The sequence below is a fragment of the Bubalus kerabau genome, chromosome 7 (assembly GCF_029407905.1).
Source record: "Bubalus kerabau isolate K-KA32 ecotype Philippines breed swamp buffalo chromosome 7, PCC_UOA_SB_1v2, whole genome shotgun sequence".
In the NCBI taxonomy this organism is placed as follows: Eukaryota; Metazoa; Chordata; class Mammalia; order Artiodactyla; family Bovidae; genus Bubalus; species Bubalus kerabau.
The window spans coordinates 107,328,330-107,351,728 of NC_073630.1; the positions used below are offsets into that span (position 1 = coordinate 107,328,330).

At 51.9% G+C, this 23,399-nt stretch overlaps 1 protein-coding gene across 1 annotated transcript in view; it reads left to right on the forward strand.

The window, feature by feature from the left end:
* The window catches only part of LOC129658095 (janus kinase and microtubule-interacting protein 1), a 104,436-nt gene that overhangs the window by 51,213 nt on the left and 29,824 nt on the right, over nt 1-23,399 (forward strand). The window contains exons 3-4 of the mRNA XM_055589075.1: nt 6,057-6,321; nt 14,672-15,166. Of these exons, the coding sequence (XP_055445050.1) occupies nt 6,193-6,321; nt 14,672-15,166 (624 nt within the window). The 5' untranslated portion in view covers nt 6,057-6,192. The remainder of the gene's footprint in view (nt 1-6,056; nt 6,322-14,671; nt 15,167-23,399) is intronic.

A 23,399-nucleotide genomic window follows, 5' to 3' on the forward strand; every position in this document is an offset into this window, starting at 1 on the left:
TGGCTGTTCTGCCATTACTTCTGAGCCCCGCCAGCTCCGGGGTCCTGGGGTGTGTGATGGGACGCAGAGGCCCTGGAATCCTGGCTGCAGGCGGTCTGCTCTGGAGGGAGCGGTGATGCCAGTCCCCACACACTGGATGCATGGCCCGCTCCACTGTGTGGCTGGAAAGTCCTAGGAAATGACAGAGGTTGGTGGCAGGGCTGGGCTGAGTGACTGAGCCCTGCTTCTCGTTCTGGGTGCCCCTTCCAGCCCTCCACACCTGAGCCCCGAAAATGTGTCAGGACAGCCCTGACTCGGTTGACTTTACTTATCACTTCTTATAATTTTTTGAAACTTCCACTGACTATTTCACACCCGTGTTGAATAAGAAAAGAGTGTGGACAGTGCACATGAGCACCTTATTAATTTGCTATAACTGGAGAACGAGATGTGCTCAGAGTGTTAATATTTTAGACCTTGCAGGCTTTTTAAGTGTTAAAGGAATTATTATTTACTCTATTTTTTGCGGGGGGGAGGGTATGGCCAAAAAATTTTGCTCTTTAGAAAAATCTTTGCTCTCTTTTCATTTTCCTATCTGTTTGCCTCTTGCAGAATACCATCTGCAAGTTGTGTGGTGTGTTCTGCTGTTGTTTTGCCCTTCTAATGTCCTTGCTCTTTAATTTTTTTTTTATTGGAATGTAATTGCTTTACAATGTTGTATTAGTTTCTGCTGCACAGTGAAGCGAATTTGTTTCCCTTCTGCTCTGGGCTGGGCGGACGGACCCCTGAGCTTGCTAGCCTTGTGTGTAAATCATGAGATGGTAGGCTATGAGGGAGGGAAGGACAGGGGAGTTGCCTGCGGGGTGGTGTGTGCTGGCTTATGACTGATGTGAAAGGCAGCCAGGAAAGTGGCAGGGCTCAGCGCTAAGAAGCTAAGTTATCTTAAGTCATTAAACAAAGTGCTGGATGTGTGCCCTGAGCTTTTTTCCCCCTCCTTCCCAATGTATTGCTTTCCAGTGGCTGCCAGAAAGAATTCCCACAAATGGAGTGGCTTAAAACAACAGAAGTTTACTTTCTTACACGTTTGGGAGGTCAGAAGTCCGAGGTCAAGGTCAACCTAATCTTGGATGCTCTCATCTTGGGATCTTCAACTTGATTACATCTGCAGAGACCCTTTTTCTAAACCAGGGCGTGTTCCCGGCTGCCAGGAATAGGATGTGAACATATCTTTTGGGGGCCACCGTTCAGCCCACTCTAGTCCTCATCAGCCAAAAGCTGACCCACGTTGCTTGGGACCTGCTGCCCAACCAAGCACCCTCAGAGTCATGCTTAAACTCCTTCCAGGGCCAGCGTCACCGGCGCACAGCGAGGTCGTAGAGGCTGTCAGGGGGCCCACCTCTTGGTTTAATGCTCTGTGTCATGGTCATGAAAGTCTGAATAGCTTTTTAACCCAGACCCTTGCATTTCCATTTCGCACTCGGCTGCACATTCTAAAGCTGGTCTTGGCCCGGTATGTGATCTGCAGGTCCCAGGAGGTCTGACACATTTGCACCCCTTGTCTCCTCCACTGATGACTTGAGTGATATTTGTTATAGGTTCCAATACCCTGTTTCCTCTTTCTTTTTAGCACCAGTCACAATCCAGGGTTATTTATGTGTTCATTCCCTGGTTGTCTCCCTGGCTAGAAACTTGTGTGATGGCTGGGACCCTGTCTGGTCCTCCTTTGCCCCCCATGACTAGCGTGATTTCTGGAATGTACGTTCTCAGGTCCGCTCTCCTTCCCAGCATGGCGCCGAGGAATCACATCTCCTGGCTGAGACTCTTGGGCTCCTCTGTGAGGACTGGGCTGTGCCAGGCTCTGCGGGCCACCGTGAGCTCTAAATGAAAAGCCGTGGCACAGAGTGGGCACCAGGCTCATCTCAGGTGGAAGCATGACCCAAAGTTGCTCCTGGAGGTGGGGGGTGGCAAGGCCTTTGCAGAAGTCATTGGCTGTGGGCTGATCATTGTGACACTGTGTGGCACTCTAAGCCTTGGGCCAGACTGGCCTTGGGTGTGTTCTTGACACAAGGCCAAGTTTGACTGGGCCCAGAACCCTGGGTACCTTCCCCTCTTTTGTCCCATTCATCTCAACATTTATTGAGGCTCCGGCCTGGCAGATGTTGAAGGTGGCTGTCGAGAGCAGTAGGCTTGGCCTTAGCTTATTGGAGTCTATTTGTCCTGGAAATACTGAGCTCAGGCTTTGGGCTGAGCACAGGGTGAAGCAGACAAAGCTGGAAGTCAAGTCCTGTCCTTGAGCGGTTGATTGTCACTGGGGGCTGACAAATGAGCAAACACACAGAGCAGCCCTCAGCCTGTAGTTGGGGGCTCAGAGGAGGCACCTGACCAACGTGGAGGGCATGGGGGAGGCTTCTTGGAGGAGGCATAATGGGAGCTGGCCGTGGAAAGTGGTGGGGGATTGGCTTTCTCTGTCAGAGAACTGCATCACCACGGCCTGCTGGGGAGTGTATCGGGCCTGGAGTGTGAGGTGGCTACGGGAGAGGTGGTGGGGTGGGGCTGTGGCGTGACTCAGACCCTGAAAGGCTTGCGCCCCTTCAGGGGTCAGGGTTCTCTTCAGAGGCGGCCTGAACCTTAGATGGCTTCTAAGCAGGAGAGTCTCTGTGACTTTCCCTTTTGAGGCCTCAGTTTTCTCATCTGTAAAGTGGGGGATGTGTGCTGAGCTTCTAATGAGATGATGCGCTTTTCCAAGGGGTGCTATGGTTGGGGTAAGAAACTGGGTCATCCCCAGGCATGGCCTCCTGTCTCTGCCCTTTGGCTCTTCTGCTCTTGGGGTCATGAGAGCCTGACCAAGGGGGCCTTGGGTCCAGCCAGTCCAGGGTCTGATAAAAAGGTGGTGTCTGGGACTGGCCCGGAGACTTAATGGCCACTGTTCTCATGACCCCCAGACACTCTTGGGTTTCCATTCCCATTCCCACTGCTGTCCATGGCTGGGTTGCTGTCCCAGGGTCTCACAGAGTGGTGGTCCAGTCTGGCTGCCTGTGTCCAGCCTGCTGCGCTGCCTCGGGCATGTGCTTTGCTTCCCTGGGCTCAGAGCCTCATCTGAAACCTCCTTTTTCCCAAGCATCTTCAGTGATCATGGGAGGGGCTACTGGGAGGGAAAGGGGCCTTCCCATTTGTCAGGCCACTGGCAAGCTGTGACAGTGTGGTACCAGGTGGGCTATGCCTTGATACCATGGCATCTAGCAGTGCCCAGATCCAGCACAGATCACCTTGGCCTTCATGGAGACAACTGGAGGCTGGCATTGCTCCTCCTAATAGATTTAGCTTTGTTTTGTTTAGTGAGTATCTTCATTGGGCCAGGCACCTTGCCAACACTTCAAATTCTGGTCCCTATGAAGTGACTGCTGTGGATCCCATTAAACAGATGTGAAAACTGAGCTACTTTCACTTCACTTCACCTTCCTTTAAGAAAAATGACATCATTTTTTCTGTAAAACAGTAATAGAAAATTCAATCTACTCGGAAGAGTATTAAAGAGAAAAAGTAGCTGCTGGCATATCGTCATTAGGCTGTCCCAGCCGACACCTGGGAGGTGAGCCTACCTCCTCCTCACCCCTGTGTCCCCACAACGCAGGGCCTGGCGCCGAGCAGCTGCTCAACACACAGTTGTGATCAAATGCAAAAGATGAACAAATACAGTTCAGAAAACTGCAATCACAAATCATATTTGTCCTTTGACGCTGCCTTTTCCACTCTTTACAACGCTGGCCTTTCTCCCTGTGGGGTTTGCTCTCACCGCCTGGATGTAATTTACCTGACCCGCCTGTTGTGGCTGAGCGTTTCGTCGCTGGGAAGAACATCCGAGTGTTCGTCCAGAGACTGAGTCTTTGCTTAGCTAAAGTGCATTCCTAGAAGGGGCGTTGTGGGGCCACAGGATGGAACAGAGGGAGCAACCTCCCCTTTCCCAGGCATCTGGAAGATGCTTCCTGCTCCTCGGGCTGTAGGGGAGACACACGGCAGAGGCCCAGGCCGATTTCTGAGAAGCGCTGCGGTTGCAGAAGCAGGCAGGTCAGAGGAGAGAGGAATGAATTATGGTTTGTGCTCTGATAAGTCCAGTTGGAGCAAATGGAGTTCATCCTTCTCTGAAGACAGAATGTACCTTTCTGGAATCGATCTGGGGTGGGGGGGGTGGTGGAGGTTGATTACCCCAAATAAACCTCCATGGCACGCTGAGAGACAGCTCTGTCTCCTGTTCAAGAGAGTGTAACTGGCCTCCATTACTGCCTTCCCAGATTCCTAGTTGGATGGACATCCCGGGCTCCCAGGGCTAACAGGTCATGCTGGACTGGAGTTCATGGCCCTTGCACGTCCCTAGCCCACCAGACCCACTGGCATTGACAAGAGCCCCCCACAACTCCCCATCCCACACTTCCCCTGGCCCCCTCCCAACTCCCACCCCACCAAGCAGCCCCTGCCCAGGCCACAGACCCCATGTTACTGAATCCGATGGCCACTTTCCAGTCTTCCTCTTCACCTCTCAGGAGCTGCCCCTGTCGGGTCCTTCCTTCTAGAAACTCTTTCTTCCCTTAGCTTTCCTGGTTTTCCATTTTTCTCCTTCAATCTGCAGACTTCTCGTTTACTGTTCTCCTTGCTGATTTCATGTCTCCTCCCTGACCTCCCAAGGTTGGTCTTCCACCACTCTGGAATGCTCTCTTGTTTTCCTCTCTCCATTTTCTCCCAAGACTTCCCTGGTGGCTCAGACAATAAAGCGTCTGCCTACAATGTGGGAGACCCGGGTTTGATCCCTGGATCAGGAAGATCCCCTGGAGAAGGAAATGGCAACCCACTCCAGTACTCTTGCCTGGAAAATCCCATGGACAGAGGGGCCTGGTAGGCTATAGTCCATGGCGTTGCAAAGAGTCAGACATGACTGAGTGACTAAACTTTCTTTTCCACTTACTAGCTGTGTGGCCTTAGGTAGCTTACTTAGCTTCTCTGCAACTCACTTGTCTCATCTCTATCATGGCTCTGATAACTACCTACCTCTCCAGGTCCTGCAAGGATGATATGCTTCCCTTCTCTCATCACAGGATTCGGCACATAATAGGTGCCTTGTAACTGTCTTCTGTGGTCACTCATTCATTCTCTCATTCACTCAGGAAGTGTAGATGGGGTGCCTCCTGCATGCTGGGCTCTGTACTAAGCGCGGAGAACACCGAGAGAACTAAACAGATGTAGGCCCTGCTTACTTGAAACTCATATCCTGGTGTAGGGGAAATAGACAGGAAGTAAGTGAATGTTTGTCACACGGAAAGCAATAACAAGGCAGAGCGAGGGGCAGGGGGCCCAGAGTCAGGCTCACAGCGCGGAGCAGCCTGGGGTTGGCTGAGCACAGCACTGGGAGCTGGGAGCCTGTACTGTCTTGCCCCCAGGCTGGCTTGGGCACCGCCGCTGGGCCCAGAGCTGGCTGTTCTAGGCAACCAGTGCTGGGCTAGTCCTGGGAGTGTGGAGGGAACTGCTAACCATAAAGGTTAGACTCCATAAAGGAGTCTGAAAGCCCAGTTTTCAGAGTGTGGTCCTTATCCCTGCTCCGGCTTTGTACTCGGAGCACAGTGTGGTACCAGGTGGGCTGTACCTTGAAACCACGGGACCCCCTAGGGTCCTGCCTTAGGAACCGGCATCCGGTGACTGAGGCTCAGTGACATTTGCAGACCAAGGCTTACAGTCACTTAGGTGGCGTAGTCTCATCTTGACGAGGCCAGGACTGGACCAGACAGAGTTACTCAGTGAGGAGTGGTCACAGGGAACCTCAGCTGGGAGCATGGGAGACATGCAAATCGGCTTTCTGGGGGGTGATCCCAGGACCATAATAAGCTTCCAGGTGATTCTGATGCAGCCCTAGCTGGAGAAGTGCTCGGTCAGTTTTGAATGGCAAGGCATCCTTGGGTTAGCAGTGTAAGCTCTGGGAGGGAGGCCTCGGTGAATGCTGGCTGCACTCCTATTAGAGTGCCCCAGGCAAGAGGCACACTACCCACCCCCCCACCCCCACTGCCTCTGCTGACCTGGCCTCCTTCTCCTAGGATCCCAAGTGATGGTGGTTTACACGGAGGAGGAGCTGAGCCCTGCGAGACTGGTTAGCACGGCGGAGCTGGGAGCGGTGCCTGCTGGCTGGTGGGAGTGAACGCAAGATCTCAGCGTCTCAACTTGAGAGGAAGCATGTCTAAGAAAGGCCGGAGCAAGGGCGAGAAGCCCGAGATGGAGATGGACCCGGTGCAGATGGCCAACGAGGAGCTGCGGGCCAAGCTGACCAGCATTCAGATCGAGTTCCAGCAGGAAAAGAGCAAGGTGGGAGGGGCGCGGGTCTCCCGGCTCAGGTGAGGGGTGGGCTGTGAATTCCTGGTGGACACACTGCCCCGGGAGGGTGTGTCCCAGGGCTGGGGTGAGAGTGGGCACTTCCACTCTCCAAACCTCAACTTGCCCCTCAATAAAATGGGTATAACATGGGTACAGAGGCCACGTGGGTGCAAATCCTGTCCCATCCCCCACCTTTGGCTCTGATCTCAGGCCAGTCACTTTACTCTCCATACCATAACCCCCCTCACCTGCAGTATGGGATCATAATAAGGCCACCTGATGGGCCAACGGTCAGGAGTAAGGGTGTAAATACAGATACATGAAGGTGCTCGGTATGGAGCCTGGCTCTGTGATGGGAGCCTTTGCTCTGGTAAGGCAGGTATGAGCTTTGGAGCCAGTCAGTACAATACCCAGTTGGGTGCCAGTCAAAGGGCAGGCATGATGGGAAGCCAATGACAGTGGAAGGAGCCCAGGCTTTCTAATCTTGCAGACCTGGCTTTAGACCTCACCTAGGCTCCTGACTGACTTCACAATCTTAGACAAGTGACCTGAAGTCTCTGAACCTCCATTTTCTCATCTGTAACATGGTATCATAATGACCGCCCGGCTTAAGGTTATCATGGACTTTCATGGTAGCTGTCAGTAAAGAATTTACCTGCAGTGCAAGAGACCCAGGTTCGATTCCTGGGTTGGGAAGATCCCCTGGAGGAGGGCATGGCAATCTACTCCAGTATTCTTTCCTGGAGAATCCCATGAACAGAAGAGCTTGGAGGACTACAGTCCATGGGGTTGCAGGAGTCAGACACAACTTAGTGATTAAACCACTACCAAAGATCTATAAAGAAAGCTTGAGTCCCAAAGAATTGATGCTTTTGAACTGTGGTGTTGGAGAAGACTCTTGAGAGTCCCTTGGACTGCAAGGAGATCCAACCAGTCCATCCTAAAGGAAATCAGTCCTGACTATTCATTGGAAGGACTGATGCTGAAGCTGAAACGCCAATACTTTGGCCACCTGATGGGAAGAACTGACTCATTGAAAAAGACCCTGATGCTGGGAAAGATTGAAGGCGGGAGGAAAAGGGGACGCCAGAAGATGAGATGGTTTGATGGCATCACCGACTCGATGGACATGAGTTTGAGTAAGCTCATGGACATGAGTTGGTGATGGACAGGGAAGCCTGGCATTCTGCAGTCCATGATGTCGCAGAGAGTCAGACACAACTGAGAGAATGAACTGACCTGAACTGAAAGATCTCAGGTGATGGAAACAAAGAAAGCCCACCTTGCACAGCCATGGTCCTTTATGCTGGTGTGGTTCTGACCCGGGTGGTTTGAGGGCAAAAGCAGGCAAGGTGGGAGGTGCTCTGCCAGCCCAGAGAGGAGCCGCCAGTTGTGTGAGAAGAGAAAGAGGATGGGATTTGGGCTTGTTCCTGGGGGACCCATCTGAGGACCTTGTCTGGCTGGGGACACGGAGGTTGTACCCTCAGCCCCGCAGGTCCCCTCCCGCCCTGCCCATAGACCTGAGGGCGGGGAGGGCCTGCCCCGGGAATAGCTGCAGGTGTCTGGTTGCGAGCTGGGACTCTGACAGTAGCTGCAGTGCTGAGCAGGGTCCAGCTTCCGGGCGGGGAGGGGGCTGAGGCTTGGTCCTTGGCTCTGAGCCCAGCTCAAGACGGCTGCGTGCAGAACACAGGCAGAGTCCCTGAGCTGGGGCGATGAAGACTGGGCTTCTGGAGCTTGGGGACACATATGCCCCTTCCCGTGCCCAGACTCGCATGATTCCCAGTGGCAGCCACAGTCTTTCAGCACAGCTGCTGGCGGTGCAGCCTGTCCACACCCTGCCCAGCCCGGGAAGGACTCGCCTGCCAGGATCCCCCGGGGTTATCCGCTGCCCAGCTGGGCCTGAGCAGCTGACTAGGAAGGAGCAACAGCAGCTGTGTCTGTGGGACCAGTGTCCTTTGACCAGGTCTCCATTGCACCTCCACCACCTAACCCGCCTTGAGGTCTTGGGGCAAGCCGGGTAGCTGCCTTATGCCTCAGTTTCCCCATCTGTTAAATGGGGACATCTGATGTGTCTGCCTCTCTGGGTTGTTTAAGGAATGAATAAGAGTCACATCCAGGGCCCTGGGCACTGCCTGTCACGTTGTAGTTACTCAGGGGTTGGCAGACATTTCTTATGTGTCTGGTATGCAGGCCACACCAGGTACCGTGGAGAGCCTCCTGACCCTCGCAGTGACCTGTGAGGTTAGATGAGGCTCTCCCCACTTTGTTGTCCTTTAGTTGCTAAGTCGTGTCTAATTTTTTGCGACTCATGGACCGTAGACTGTCAGGCTTCTCTGGCCACGGGATTTCCCAGGCAAGTATACTGGAGTGGGTTGCCATTCCCTTCTCCAGGGGATCTTTCTGATTCAGGGATCAAACCCACACCTCCTGAATTGGCAGGCAAGTTCTTTACTGCTGAGCCACGTGGGAAGCCCCCTTCTCCCCACTTTAAAGGTGAGCAGACTGAGCATTGGGGAGAAGAAGTGGCTGGGTTTCTGTAAATAAAATACCACAGACTCAGAGACTTCGACCACAGAGATTTATTTCCTCATAGTCTTGGAGGTTGGGAATCTGAGATCAGGGTTCAGGCAGAGTTGGTTTCTTCCTGGGGCCTCTCTCCTTGGCTTGTAGACGGCCGTCTTCTTCCTGCGTCCTCAGATGGTCTTCTCTGTGTGGGTCTGTGTTCTAATCTGTTCTTATAAGGGCACCAGTTATATCGGATCAGGACCCCGCCCTCATGACCTCATTTAACTTGGTGACTTCTTTTAAAACTGTCTTCAAATACAGTCACATTCTGAGGTTCTGGTCGGGGGCGGGGTGGGGGTTGGTTAGAACAACCACACAGGAATTTGGTGGACACGATTCAGCCCATCACAGCAGGACAGTCCAGTCGTAGGTGTTGGCAGGGGGTTGGAAGCCTGGCCCACGAGAACCCCAGCCTGGGCCTCCCTGTCCCCCAGCACCTCCTGCCACCACATGCCCTGGCTGCCGTGTGCTCAATCCAGCCACCTCGTGGCCCTTCCAAGGTGTGCGGAGAGGGTTTCTGTTCTTGGAGAATTCAGCAATGTGTTTACTGGCTGGTACGACACCTGTGAAAGTCATTCAGTTGTGTCCAACTCTTTGTGACCACATGGATTATACAGTCCATGGAATTCTCCAGGCCAGAATACTGGAGTGGGTAGCCTTTCCCTTCTCCAGGGGATCTTCCGGACCCAGGAATCGAACCGGGGTCTCCTGCATTGCAGGTGGATTCTTTACCAACTGAGCTCTCATGACAAACATACATATAAACCTTACAATTGCATGTAACTGTTACTTCTATATGATCTTGTGATATCCAGTTTTGATGTTACATTTACAGTGTTGTTACTTCAGCAGAGGAGCCCATAGAATCAAGGGTTGTTGGGAACACACCTGTTGGTTCTTCAAGCCCCCCTGGGCCTGTGCCCCAGGCCTGGGCTGGGCATTTGGAGGTGACTCAGAAATGACCCCATTCACAGACAGGCTGTGTGCTCAGATGCTCAGGGAGCTAGGCGGATGACAGTACTTGGCTTGTGGCACTAGGGATTTTAGGAAACCATGCAGTGGTCATAGGGGCCTGAGAAAGCTTTGCTTTCTCTCTGCAGAGGTGTTCTGGAGCCAGCTCTGAAGGATTTTGCTAGCTGGTGAGAAAGGGAGCAGGATTCACACTATCCCAAGTATCCAGCATCAACTGGGGGCTTCCTCAGTGTCACCTGGGGTGCCAGGCCACTAGGGGCAGAGTCCCTGACTTGTTGAAGCCCACAGTCTGGGGTGGGTAGGGGCAGAGAGGGCAATGGTCAGCACATGGGCTCAAGACAGGTGCTGCCCACCACTCAACAGCTGGTGATTCTTGCAGTGAGCAGCCCATTGTGGTCTTGATCTACCCCAGGTCAGGACTAATCCAGCTACAGAAGCGAGTCAGGCCCCGTCCTGCCCTTCAGGGGCTGGCTCGGTGGGTATGCTGAGAGGGTTGGAACTGGGGTGTGGTCTGTGTGGTGATGGAGGGAATCACATTCTAGGGACCCAGAGGAGGCCCTGACCCAGTCGAGGAAGGCTTCCAGACCCTCCTGGAGAATGGAGGGAAGGCACCGGGCAGAGGGACCAGCGAGCCTAGGAGCCGGGACCCCCAGGGGAGTGGATGCTGTCATTGATTATTTACAAACTGCCAGACCCACCATCCTTTCATTCTTTCTTTCGCTTAGTCCATGGCTGGTTATTGAGCATCTACTGCGTGCCTTGCTCTGTCCCAGAAACTGCACTGCCCTGGAGACCCTCTCCCTGAGCTGGTGTCTAGTGGGGGAGGTGGGGAGCAAAGGCCAGGAGGTGAACATGTGATATTTGTTCCATAGTGAAAAGTGCCAAGAAAGTAAGGCTGGAGAAGCAGGTGGAGTGGGATTGGAGTAGGGGTGGCTCTTCTGGGAGGTGGTCAGCAAAACAGGGGCGCTGCAGGTGGGGGAGGGCAGGCTCTGCAGAGACCTGGCCAGGAGCCCTCCAGGCAGAGGGAACAGCTCAGGAAAAGGCCCGCAGGTGGGAAGGTGCCTGCGTGTTCAAGGTGCAGCGGGCAGGGAGGTGACCTGAGCTGGGCGGTCAGGGAGGAGGACCAGAGAGCCATAAGCCAGGGTCAGTCCTGCAGGCCGGGGAGGACTCAGGCTTGTGTGTTGCATGCTACAGAGCTCTCAAGGGTTTCTGTTTGTGTACTTTTGTATTTTTTGTATGTATCTATTCAATCCTTTATATCACTACAAACTCTCATTTTATACTTTGGATTGTCATCCAATACTATTAGGTTGACAAAAATATTCATTTGGTTAATGAATACATTGTTCAATGAAGTTCTTGGTGAAAATGAAAAATGTCTTTTATTTTCACTTAAAACCAAGTGGACTTTTTAGCCAACCCGATACCTTATTTTGCTCAAACCGTTCCAGCTTTGGCCACTGGATCTCTTCCAGCCGGTTCCTGTGTCCCTTTGACACCCCCGCCACTGTGGCCTTTCTTTGTTAATTTCTTCTCAGCACACTCCTACTTTCTGGTCCTGTAAGGTGCTCCTGGTTCATCTTGGATGTTCCCTGCCCCATTCCTAGAGCCACTCACCAAGGCCCTTTGGTCACTTTTATTGGAAAATGGTGTGAGAAACCAAGATCTGGGCACTGGGGGTGCTCACCACTGCTGGCACGCCATTACTTCTGGGCTTAGCTAGAAGAGCAGGGAAGTGTATGCATATATATTAACTGTGTATGTATACATATATAAGCTAGTTCTTAATGTAACCTCTAAATGTATATTACGTTAAAGGTGAGTTCTTACTGACATCCCCAGCCTAATCCACTACCACTTGGATCCTCTGGCCTCCTCCCCTTGCTTATGGTGTCCTCTCTCCAGCAGAGAGAGCCTGACCCCACCACCCACTTAGTTACTCAACACTCTGCACACACAGCGGTTTCAGAACAGTTAACCTGCACCCCAAGAATTCAGAGGGCAGTGGAGGGAAATCATCTAACATGAGTGCTGAGGCCTTGCTGGCCACCAGGGGGCGACTTAGGGGCGCGTGCACAGGGGCAGAGGCAGGGCGATTGGTGAGTTGACTGCCCTGGTCTCTTAGAGGGCTGCAGCTGCCAGCTTGAGCCAGGGTGGTCGCAGGGATGGGTTGAGGAGCGGGGGGAGACAGCCAAGCAGAGGCAGACTTCACTGTGCCCACTGAGGGGTGGGGTGGCAGCGTTCTTCCCGCCAGCCCCTCCCCCCTCGATGCGTGGTGCCCTTTCTCGGTCACTTTGCTCTTGTTGCATTTAGAGCCCAGGTGCTGAGACAAGGCTGGTAAGGTCCCCTCTCTCCTGCTGCCCCTCTGGACTTGGTGGGGCGGCTTAGAGGCGTCTGGCGAGTGAGATGACACGTGACTTCTGTCAACCTGCTCAGCGGGATGGAGTAAGGAGGGGGTGCTCTGTGCACACGGGGGGCAGCCCCCGCCTCACTGTGCTACACCTGGGTCCTTGCCTGGGCTCGACCCTGGGCTTTTCTAGGTAGAGCTGGTAGGACCAGCAGGGTCTTCTCCCCCGGCCCATCCACTGTGAGCATCCCTGGCGCCTCTGTTACTGTTAGCGTCAGCTGGCCCCCTCTGCCCTTCCCAGGGACAGGCCCGGCCTCCCCAACCTTCAGACTGCCCTGCACACACCTCTGTTCACACTGTCCACATCCCTCCTTCCTTCACTTATGGGGGACCAAACTTCCCTTCATCCGCTCATTCACTTTCAGCTTTCCTCTTCCCAAGAGTCTTCAAGGGGCAGCTGTTGATGGACTTGTTTCATAGGGAAGGATCTGGGAGGTTTTATAGTCAGGGTTCTTCAGACAGAAAAAGAACCAATAGGAGAGAGAGATGGAGGGGGATTTTTTGTTTTCAAGATGACTCACCTGGTCATGGAGGCTGACAAATGTGAAATCTGCAGAGTAGGCAGGCTGGAAATCTCAGGGAGCGTGGATCTCATAGTAATGAGGCAGAATTCCTTTCTCATCAGGGCATTTCAGTCTTTTCTGTTAAGGCCATCAGCTGATTTAAGGCCTTAAGTGAGGTCCACTCACATTATAGAGGCTCATCTGCTTTACTCTGGGGCTGCTGATTTAAATATTAATCATTAAAAATACCTTCACAGCTGCATCTAGACTCGTGTTTGGCTGAATGACCTGGTACCACAGCCCTGCCCAGTGGACACGTAACCATTAACCATCTCGAGGTTAGGTAATTTGCCAAGGGAAATGCATTCATCGGCACAGATTCAGAATCCGACAAGATCCCATCCTTTTGACTTCAGATCACTGTCAGTGTTAACCCAGGAAGTCAGGACAGAGTTGCTCCCTGGGAAGGAGCATGCTGGGAGCACTTAGTCCCTCCCTGGGAAATCATGTTCAGTATTTAAAGTTCTGGCATCCTGGCCCTTAGTCCCTTAGGAAGAGGCCCATTCTAACTCTCAGGCAAGATGGGCCTTCTGACTGGGTCCATGTTTTATTTCCATGATTGTGTTTGATGTAAGGAGACTTGTGTCTTTGCCTGGTGGGTTTGATTTGCCTTTTCCCTGCTGTTTTAAGTAAAAATTTGTCCACCCTAAGTAACATTGTAAAACTCCTCACCTAAAATTAACTTCAGCATGTTGGTGTGCTATAAACAGTGTGGTCCGGGGGAAATGATGCCACTTTCCATGGAAACAGCCTGTCCATGAGAGACACATTTGTTTCGGTTCTTTGGAGATGGATGTCATTTAGAAAACAAATGGATTCTTGTGTAATGTATGTAATTGTGTGATATTTGAAATGGAAAGATCGAATAAAGCCTTTTGGAGTATTTGAAGAAAACACTCCCTTGGCACATTTTACAAATAACGTTTTGTTTGCTGAACAGATGAATACATTCTGGTGGGGCTGGCAGCCTGGCATCTGCAGAACACTTTCTCTGGGGCCAGGGACCTGGGAGTAAAGCCTGGCTCTGCCCCTTGGCAGCCCCTCACCCCAGGCAGGTCACTGGGACATCTCTGAGCCTTGGTTGCATACATACTCAGTCATATCCAACTCTTTGTCACCCTATGGACTATAGCCCACCTGGCTCCTCTGTCCATGGGATTTCCCCCGGTAAGAATACTGGAGTGGGTTGCCATTTCCTCCTGCAGGGGATTTTCTCATCCAGGGATCAAACCCACGTCTCCCACATCTCCTGGATTGGCAGGCAGATTCTTTACCACTGAGCCACCTGGGAAGTCCGAACCTTGGCTGCCTCGTGGCAAAACAGTTGCCCCCTTCCTGGGGTGGTGAGGGAGTCATGCTGCTGTGGCGCTGGAGCCCCCCAGTCCTGGCAGGGGAGTGAGGGCACCTCCGTTTCCCCTACCCCTTTCTACCTTCACCTGCTCTGTCTGCTCTAACTCCAGAGCTCAGGGCACGAGCACTGGAAATGTATTTCTGGTCTACACTTCAATGAGACAGATGATTACTGCAGGGCATATTTTGTGACTGATAAATTGTCCTTCTTTGGAAAAACTCCAAATCGGAGGGGATGTCAGAGCCTGACCCTCCTCCAACACCTTCAGATGGTTTTCCACGGCTGGGGAAATCTCAGTAAAACAGTAAGAAGAGTCTGGGTGGGGCTGATGAAGGTGGCGGCAGGGGGAACTGGAGGGTGGGGGCCCAAGAGGGTCTCAGGGGCCTGTCATACAAAAAGGGACTTGGGAAGGTGGCAGTGAGCCTGGCCGGCGCCCCCCGTCCTGGCCCTGACCCTGACCGAGTCTCCCCACTCTGGCCGCAGGTGGGTAAGCTGCGTGAGCGGCTGCAGGAGGCCAAGCTGGAGCGTGAGCAGGAGCAGCGACGGCACACGGCCTACATCTCGGAGCTCAGGGCCAAGCTGCACGAGGAGAAGACCAAGGAGCTGCAGGCACTGCGCGAGGTGCTCATCCGCCAGCATGAGCAGGAGTCGGCGCGCACGGCCAAGATCAAGGAGGGCGAGCTGCAGCGGCTGCAAGCCACGCTGAACGTGCTGCGCGACGGCGCGGCTGACAAGGTCAAGACGGCGCTGCTGGCCGACGCGCGCGACGAGGCACGCAGGGCCTTTGACGGCGAGCGCCTGCGGCTGCAGCAGGAGATCCTGGAGCTCAAGGCGGCGCGCAAGCAGGCGGAGGAGGCGCTCAGCAACTGCATGCAGGCCGACAAGACCAAGGCGGCCGACCTGCGGGCCGCCTACCAGGCGCACCAGGACGAGGTGCACCGCATCAAGCGGGAGTGCGAGCGCGACATCCGCCGGCTGGTACGTGTGCCACCCCGCCCCGCCTTGCGTGAGCGCCAGTCCTGCAGTACACGCACCCCCCCCCCCCCCACCCGCACTCCCCACGCATGCGCACCCTGTCTCTCTTGTACACAGGCACCTTTTCTGTTTTATACACGGGCACCCTGTCCTCCCTGCCCACAGACAAACTGTCCTGCGCACACGCGCCTCATCCTTCCCTGACTCATGCGTGTGGCCTCTCTGCAAGCACGTGCCCCATCCTCCTTTCTTGGGGCAGTAAATGGGGACTACTGTGCTCCCGGTCTGGCTCTAGGCCCTAGGGTTCCAGCAAAGCCCCTCCCATCCTGGGTGCGGAATGGAGGCTTCCGGCAGGGCTCTCCTGTCGGTGGGAGACACCGTAAGAAATTGAAGGACTGGAGGTGGAAGGACCATCTCTAGACTGGCCACCAGCCAATGACAGAGCATCAGTTCACATCTTAACAACCCAGTACCTGGAATGGCAGAAGAGTCGCACTGATTTTAAATTTCTAATGTATAGAAAATCTAAGCACATACCAGGACTGAGGTTTTAGAGGTGTTCCGCAGCCCCTTTCCCCTCCGTGTATGGAGGCGGTGTTGTCACCTAATAGGAAGAGAAGGCTTTGGAGAAGGTCTCTTCTGCGTGTGAATCCAGACTCCTTCACTTGTCAGCTGTGACCCCAATCAGGTTGCATACGGTCACTAAATCTCTGGTGCCTCATCTACAGAAGGAGGAATGATCACATATCTGTTCCAGCGTGCAGCGTGCTGAGAATTAAGTTAACTGTCTTTATCAACAGCCTATAGTTTCTGTAATAGGAGACATATAAAATATGTTCCTCTGCCATAGGAAATGTATTAAAAAAAGTGAGTGTTAGTCGCTCAGTTCAGTTCAGTTGCTCAGTCGTGTCTGACTCTTTGCGACCCCATGAATCACAGCACGCCAGGCCTCCCTGTCCATCACCAACTCCCAGAGTTCACTCAGACTCACGTCCATCGAGTCAGTGATGCCATCCAGCCATCTCATCCTCTGACGTCCCCTTCTCCCTCCTGCCCCCAATCCCTCCCAGCATCAGAGTCTTTTCCAATGAGTCAACTCTTCCCATGAGGTGGCCAAAGTACTGGAGTTTCAGCTTTTGCATCATTCCTTCCAAAGAACACCCAGGACTGATCTCCTTTAGAATGGACTGGTTGGATCTCCTTGCAGTCCAAGGGACTCTCAAGAGTCTTCTCCAACACCACAGTTCAAAAGCATCAATTCTTCGGCGCTCAGCCTTCTTCACAGTCCAACTCTCACATCCATACATGACCACAGGAAAAACCATAGCCTTGACTAGACGAACCTTTGTTGGCAAAGTAATGTCTCTGCTTTTGAATATGCTATCTAGGTTGGTCATAACTTTCCTTCCAAGGAGTAAGCGTCTTTTAATTTCATGGCTGCAGTCACCATCTGCAGTGATTTTGGAGCCCAAAAAATAAAGTCTGACACTGTTTCCCCATCTAATGCCATGGACTACAGCCCGCCAGGCTCCCCCCCAGGCAAGAATACTGGAGTAGATTGCCATACCCTTTTCCAGGGGATCTTCCCAACCCAGGGATCAAACCCAGGTCTCCCACATTGCAGGCAGATTCTTTACTGGCTGAGTCTCCAGAGAAGCCCCAGGAAATGTATATTTAAGGGAAATAGAATGGGGAGAAAACAAGTATTTGCCCAAGAGATGGATTGAGCTTAATTTAAAACGTACCAAGGACTTGGTGTCTGTGTGTGTGTGTATATTAGTCACTCAGTTGTGTCCAATACTTTGCGACTCCACAGACCATAGTCTTCCAGGCTCCTCTGCCCATGGGATTCTCTAGACAAGACTACTGGAGTGGGTTGCCATTCCCTTCTCCAGGGGATCTTCCCAACCCAGGGATTGAACCTGAGTCTCCCACATTGCAGGCAAATTCTTTACCATCTGAGCCATCAGGGAAGCCCCAGGACTTGGTATCTGTTTCCATTCCAGTGCCAAGTAGAAATATCCCCAGTTCAGGTTGTCTCCGTGTGTGGGGGCCACTTAGGAGAATAGAGTGAAAGGAATTAATGTCCATTTCTCCCGCTATTCCCCCACTTGATAAATGTCCCTCCTCAGACAGGCCTCTTGGCAAACTGTTCAGAAGGTGGCCTGCATTTTGTTTCTTTGTCAGCTGAATTGGATTAGAAATGCAGGAAGGCTTCCAGGCTTCCGCTTACACATTTAACATGCCTCTTAAGAAACAATTGAGGAGAAAAAGGCAGTTGTGGTCAGTGTGGGGCCATTGGACTCATTCCTTAGATCAGTTAGGATTAGGTCTGAGAACCCTGTTACACGGGGGCTTAAAATCTGGAATTTATTTCTCTGTTAATGTGCAAAGTCTGGAAAGGGCTTCACAGAGTAGTGCAGGCCACAGGGGCTCTCAGATCTCCCCTCAGAAGGGGCTCTGCAAGGTGGCCCTGTTCCTCACGGCCCCTCCTGCCATGGAGTGCCAGCCATCACATCTTTATCCCGGGTTGGCAATAAGAGGACAGATGAAGGAGGGTGTGGTCGTCTTCCACCCTCAGGTGGTTGCTTGGAATCCTTGGCCTTCCCCCGCTCACGCTGTATCACTCCAGCCTCGGCCACCACGTGGCCTTTCCCTTCCCACATGGCTGTGTCTTGTCCTCTTTCTATAAGGACACCAGTTAGTGGGTCTAGTTGTGTTGTGTTAGTTGCTCAGTCATGTCTGACCCTTTGCGACCCCCAAGAACTGTAGCTTGCTAGGCTCCCCTGTCCATGGGATTTCCCAGGCAAGAATACTGGAGTGGGCTGTCATTCCCTTCTCCAGGGGATCGTCCCAAACCCAGGTCTACCCGCATTGCAGGCAGATTCTTTACCTTCTGAGCCACCAGGGAAGGCCTGCCCCAATCTGTTATGACTTCATCTCAGCTTAACATCTTAGTTACATCTGTAAAGATCCTATTTCTAACAGGTTCATATTCTGATTTTCCAGGTAGACGTGAAATTAGATGGGGACACCATTCATCCACAGGTACCAAGGAGGAGAAGAGAATGGGTCTGGGGGTAGCAGCTTGATTCCTCAGACTTTGCAATGAAGAAGCGCTAACGAAATTATCCCCAAATCGATGGATTTGTTGGGAGCTGGCTAAACTGGGGTGTTTACTGAGACATGTGTGCTGTTGGATGTGCTTGCTGAGAAGTGGCTAGATTCTGTGCCTCTGGGGCAGAGACACAGCATAGGGAGGACTCTAGAGAGGCTGGCTTGAGTCTGATTCATGGGTCTGCTGCTGCCTAGAGTGTGGGCACATTCACTGTTCTGGGCCTCAAGCTTATCTGTAAAGTGGGATAATGTCTACATTGAGGGTCTTTTAAAGACTGAGAAAGAGCATGTCTCTTAAGTACAAATGTCGTCCTGAGCTCACAGTAGCATGTAGGTAAGATAGCCATCATCCAGAACTGTTGTTTTTTTCCCATCAGTTAGAATCTTATGGTTGCAAATGACAGAAACTACCTCAAACCAGTTTTCTTGACTAAAGTAGCTGGACTAGCCTCTGGCACAGCCCCAGTGGGACTAATGATGTCACCTGGATTTCTTAGGCCCTGCCCCGTCTTTTATCATTCTCAAACTTTAGACTCTCACTGTGCTGGTGAGATGCCTTCATTGTGTCAGACTCTACGTCCTCAGAAGAAACAGCCCAGAGAAAGTGAGAGAAGCTCTTTCTTAACTCCTACGAAGAAATAGGAGGGTCTTAGCAACACCCTCTTCAGGCTATTGGCTCTGAGTGGGTCATGTATCCATCCCTGAACCAATTACTATTAAGGGGCGGGGCCATGCACGTGGTGTGAGCCAATCAGGGCCTGCCCTGGGAATTTGGAGTGGTGCCGCCCCACCCCCTCTCATGGTGATAGTGAGAATGTCGGAGAAGGGGAAATGGATGCAGGAACCAATCCAGGAATGTCCCTCACACTCAGGTGATGGGGTTCAGGGAAGCTCAAGAAGGTCACTGTCAGAAGCTCACACTTCATCACCGTCCTCAGGGCAAGGGGAAGGATCACTAAGATCAGGTTGGGAGCCAGACCAGAGTCAACAAATAAGAGTGACTTCACAGCCGTGTGAGCTGGCAGGTCTCCTAACCTCTGGAACCCCGGGACTCTGTCTGGGGAAATGTGACAACCTAGAAAATATTGGCTCCAGAATCTATTTCACATTGTCCATCCATTCCTGGATGCCTTCTCCACCAGTGGAGGCTGTTTTCTAGGAACCTGTTCCTTGTGATTGGTTTTAAGCCCTTTTCTCACTTACTGGAATCAAGTAGGAAACTGATGCTCTTCTAAGCTGAGAATTTCCAGAGACATCTTGCTTGTGATGCTGTGCCCTCTTGTGGAATGTGGTGGTGGAAGAGAGTGCTTCCTGGCCCCAGAGCAAAGCCAGAAGTGTGCAGCCAGGATGATGAGGGGAACAGACTGGAACCCCACCTGTTAACTTTTAACAGCTCGCACCACTAATTCCCCTGGCTTTATTTTTCCTCCTAGCACTAAGCATGCTCTAGTCTACTCCAGTATTCTGCTTTCAGCTACCCCTCCCCTCTGGAATGAAAGCTCTGAGGGCAGGAACTCTGATCTGTTTTGCTCATCAGTGTTTCCAGCATCTGTTGATGGCACTCAATTAGGTATTTGGAATTCAGGAAAACAAGTCTAAGTGGTTTAAATTAATGAACTCCTTTCATATTGTTCTTAGGGTTTCTGGGTTGAAATCAGCAGTGGCAATAATGTTTCCCGCATCACTAAGAGTTCTTCCCTACAGTGGGGAGCTGCTCCCCACACCTTCAGATCAGGTTTAGTCAAAGTGGGGAGCTGCAGGAGATTATCTTGGGGGACAGGGAGAGATGCAGAGGGAAGGGGGAAAGCCTTTTTTTTTTTTTTTTTCCAAAGAAAGGCCACTCAAAGAACTCTGGGACTTTGCTTGGAAACCTCAGTCTGGAGCTTTAGGGGTACTATTTTCCTCCTTTGTAAATCTCAGTTATATTTTATCAGTTTTTCATGGTCTGCTGTTTAAATAAGATAGCCAGGAGCTAAAGTAGATTAATGATGGCCGCCAACGTTGATTGTGTGCTTATAAGATGCCAGGTTCTGTGATAAATTCTTCCTGTAGTTGATCTGAATCTCCCCCTAGTTAAACAGGGTTTTATCATTGTCCCCACCTCACAGAGGCTGAGCCTAAGAGAGGTGACCCAGCCTGCCCAGAGTCACACAGCTGGTGGGGGGCGGGGATTTGAACTTACTTCTGTCTGCCCTCAGGACAGGGCTCTTAATCAGTATTCTCTGCTTGAGCGATCTGTGTCTCGATTCAAGGTGTCTGATTCAGAGGTAGGAGTTTCAACTTCTGATTCGGGTTACAATAAACTTGAGTGTGTACCCTCTGCTAACTGCTAAGTCGCTTCAGTCGTGTTGGACTCTGTGTGACCCCATAGACGGCAGCCCACCAGGCTCCCCCGTCCCTGGGATTCTCCAGGCAAGAACACTGGAGTGGGTTGCCATTTTCTTCTCCAATGCATGGAAGTGAAAAGTGACAGTGAAGTCGCTCAGTTGTGTCCGACTCTTGGCAACCCCATGGACTGCAGCCCATCAGGCTCCTCCATCCATGGGATTTTCCAGGCAAGAGTACTGGAGTGGGGTGCCATTGAGTGTGCTTAATGAGAAGGGCATTTGTATTTGTTTTCTGGGGCTGCCTTAACAAATGGCCACAGACAGACTGAAGTTTATTCCTTTGCTGCTCTGGACGCCAGAAGTCCAAAATCAAAGTGTCAGTAGGGCCATGCCCCACTGAAGGCTCTCAGGGAGGGCCCTTCCTTGCTCTTCCAGCTTCTGGGGCCTCCAAGCGTTCCTGGGTTTGTGCCTGCATCACTCCAGTCTCTGCCTCCCTCTTACAGGGCTCCCCTCTCTGTTTTTCCTCTTCCTATGCATCTTCTCTTTGTCCTGTGGGGATGGTTGTCATTGGATTTAGGATCCACCCAGTTCATCCAGGATGATCTCCTCATCTTAAGGTCCTTAATTACACCTGTAAAGACCCTTTTCTCAAACAAGTTTCTATTCACAGGTATCTGAATTCAGGATGTGAACATACCTTTTTAGGAACCACAATTCAAACCACTGCAGTGTTCTTCATATTTGCACACCAAAGGAGATAAAAGTCTAGGAAGGACAGGAGCTCCTACTTATTGAGACCTACTATGTGCCTGCAACAGTTATAATTAGAGTTGTTTATTTTATGCCTACCGTGTGTTAGGCACTTTCCATGTATTCATTTCACCCTCACAACATCCCCATGATTATCCCCATTTCACAGATGAGAAAACTGAGGCATAGGAAGAAATCAGGTAACCAAACCAAGGTAATGGAGCCAGTGAGTGGTGGCCTTAGGGCCAGGACCCAGCAATCCAGTGGCCTTGCTCCTAAGCCTGCCTGTCTGCTGTCCCCTTCTGTCCTCACAGTTCCCCTTCTAAGTGGAGCTGCCTACATCCCATTTTACAAGTGAGCCTGAAGCCTGGAGAGGTCAAATGCCTTGCCAGAGGTCACACAGTTCACCAGTGGGGGCTTAGTCTCCAGTTCATACCTTCTTACTCCATGCCTAGTACTTTTCCCTCTGTGGCAAGCTGTTTTATAGCACATGGCTTTAACCTTTGTGTTGGGTAATCAAGACAATATCCACGTTATGTCACCTTACATACGGGCTTGCTCATGGCGGGCATGCACAGGTATGTGTTAAATAATACCATGTCATAAAGACTCTATCCAGAGTTAGTTGAAACCATTCTTACTAAAGCATGAGTATTCTTTTCAGAAGTTTTTTGTGTGCCTTATCTCAGAATTTATTCCTAAATTCCATGATGATAATCACTGTAGTTGAAACTATTATGACTTTTGTCAATTAATGAAACTCTAGTACTGGGAAATTTTCTCTTTTAACACCTGTATTAGTTTCCTAGGACTGCTGTTACAAAATACCACGAACTGGGTGGCTTAAGCAACAGAAATGTATTCACTCACAGTTTTGGAGGCTAGAAGTCTGAAGTCAAGGTGTTGCAGGACTTCATTCTCTGAAGGCTCTAGGGGAGGGTGCTTCCTGCTTCTTCCCGCTTCTGGTGGCTCCAGGTGTTCCTTGGCTTGTGGCTGCATCACCCCAGTCTCTGCGGTCATCTCCTCCCTGTGTTTGTGTCTCTTTCCTCTTATAAGGACACCAGTCATTAGAGCCGCCCGACTCCACTGTGACCTCACCTTAACTAATTGTATCTGCAAAGACTCTATTTCCAAATGAAGTCACATTCCCAGGTAGTAAGAAGGGCATGGATTTGGGGAGGGAGCACGCCAGCATAATGCCCTTCCTGGGGCAGTTTCCCAGCTGTTGGCTTTTGTGACCAGAAACAACTGAAGTGTATGGTATATGGCAGAAGCTTCCTCCTATGAGCTTTGTTCTGCTTGGTTTCCTGTAGGGAATGAGGGACGAGGCTGAGTGAGCTGGGGCTCACGCCGAGGCGCGCACATGGGGAGACCGAGGCACTCTGGGGCCCTCAGAAGCAGCCAGTCGGTTCTCTGACTGTGGGACTCCTAGAGATGTCAGAGCAGGGGGAGGAGGATGGAACGCCAGCCGCATACAGGGAGTTAGTGTCGTGCGTGAGGACTTGGCTGGTCGGGAAGAGGCTACAGATAGGAAGAGGAAACTACATGGAAACTACAGACTTCCATGGTGACCAGGAGTCTGTAAAGTAGATGGAGACAGTCCCATGGAGGGCAGGAAGGCAGGGGGAGTTGATGAAGCAGGGGGTGGGTGAGAGTGTCAGATGGGGTGAGGAGAGAGGACAGAAAATTGTCCGGTGAGTTTGGGGGCCAGGAAAGGGTTGGAGACCTTAGCGAGAGCTGTTTGCTGGAGGGCTGCAGCCCACTCCAGGATTCTTGCCTCGAGAATCCCGTGGACAGAGGAGCCTGGTGGTCTGCTGTCCATAGGGTCGCACAGAGTCAGACACGACTGCAGCGACTTAGCAGCAGCAGCAGCAGCAGGAGACACAGCCAGACGGGAGTGGGAGGCAGGAGGACAACCACCTCCAACCAAGCTGAGCTGCAGGGGGCAGGGTGGGGAGTGGCTGGGTGACCCTGGAAGGTCAGGATTTGACTTTATGTCATGAAGGTAAGAGAGAAAGAAACATAGGTCAGTTTCGGGGTAA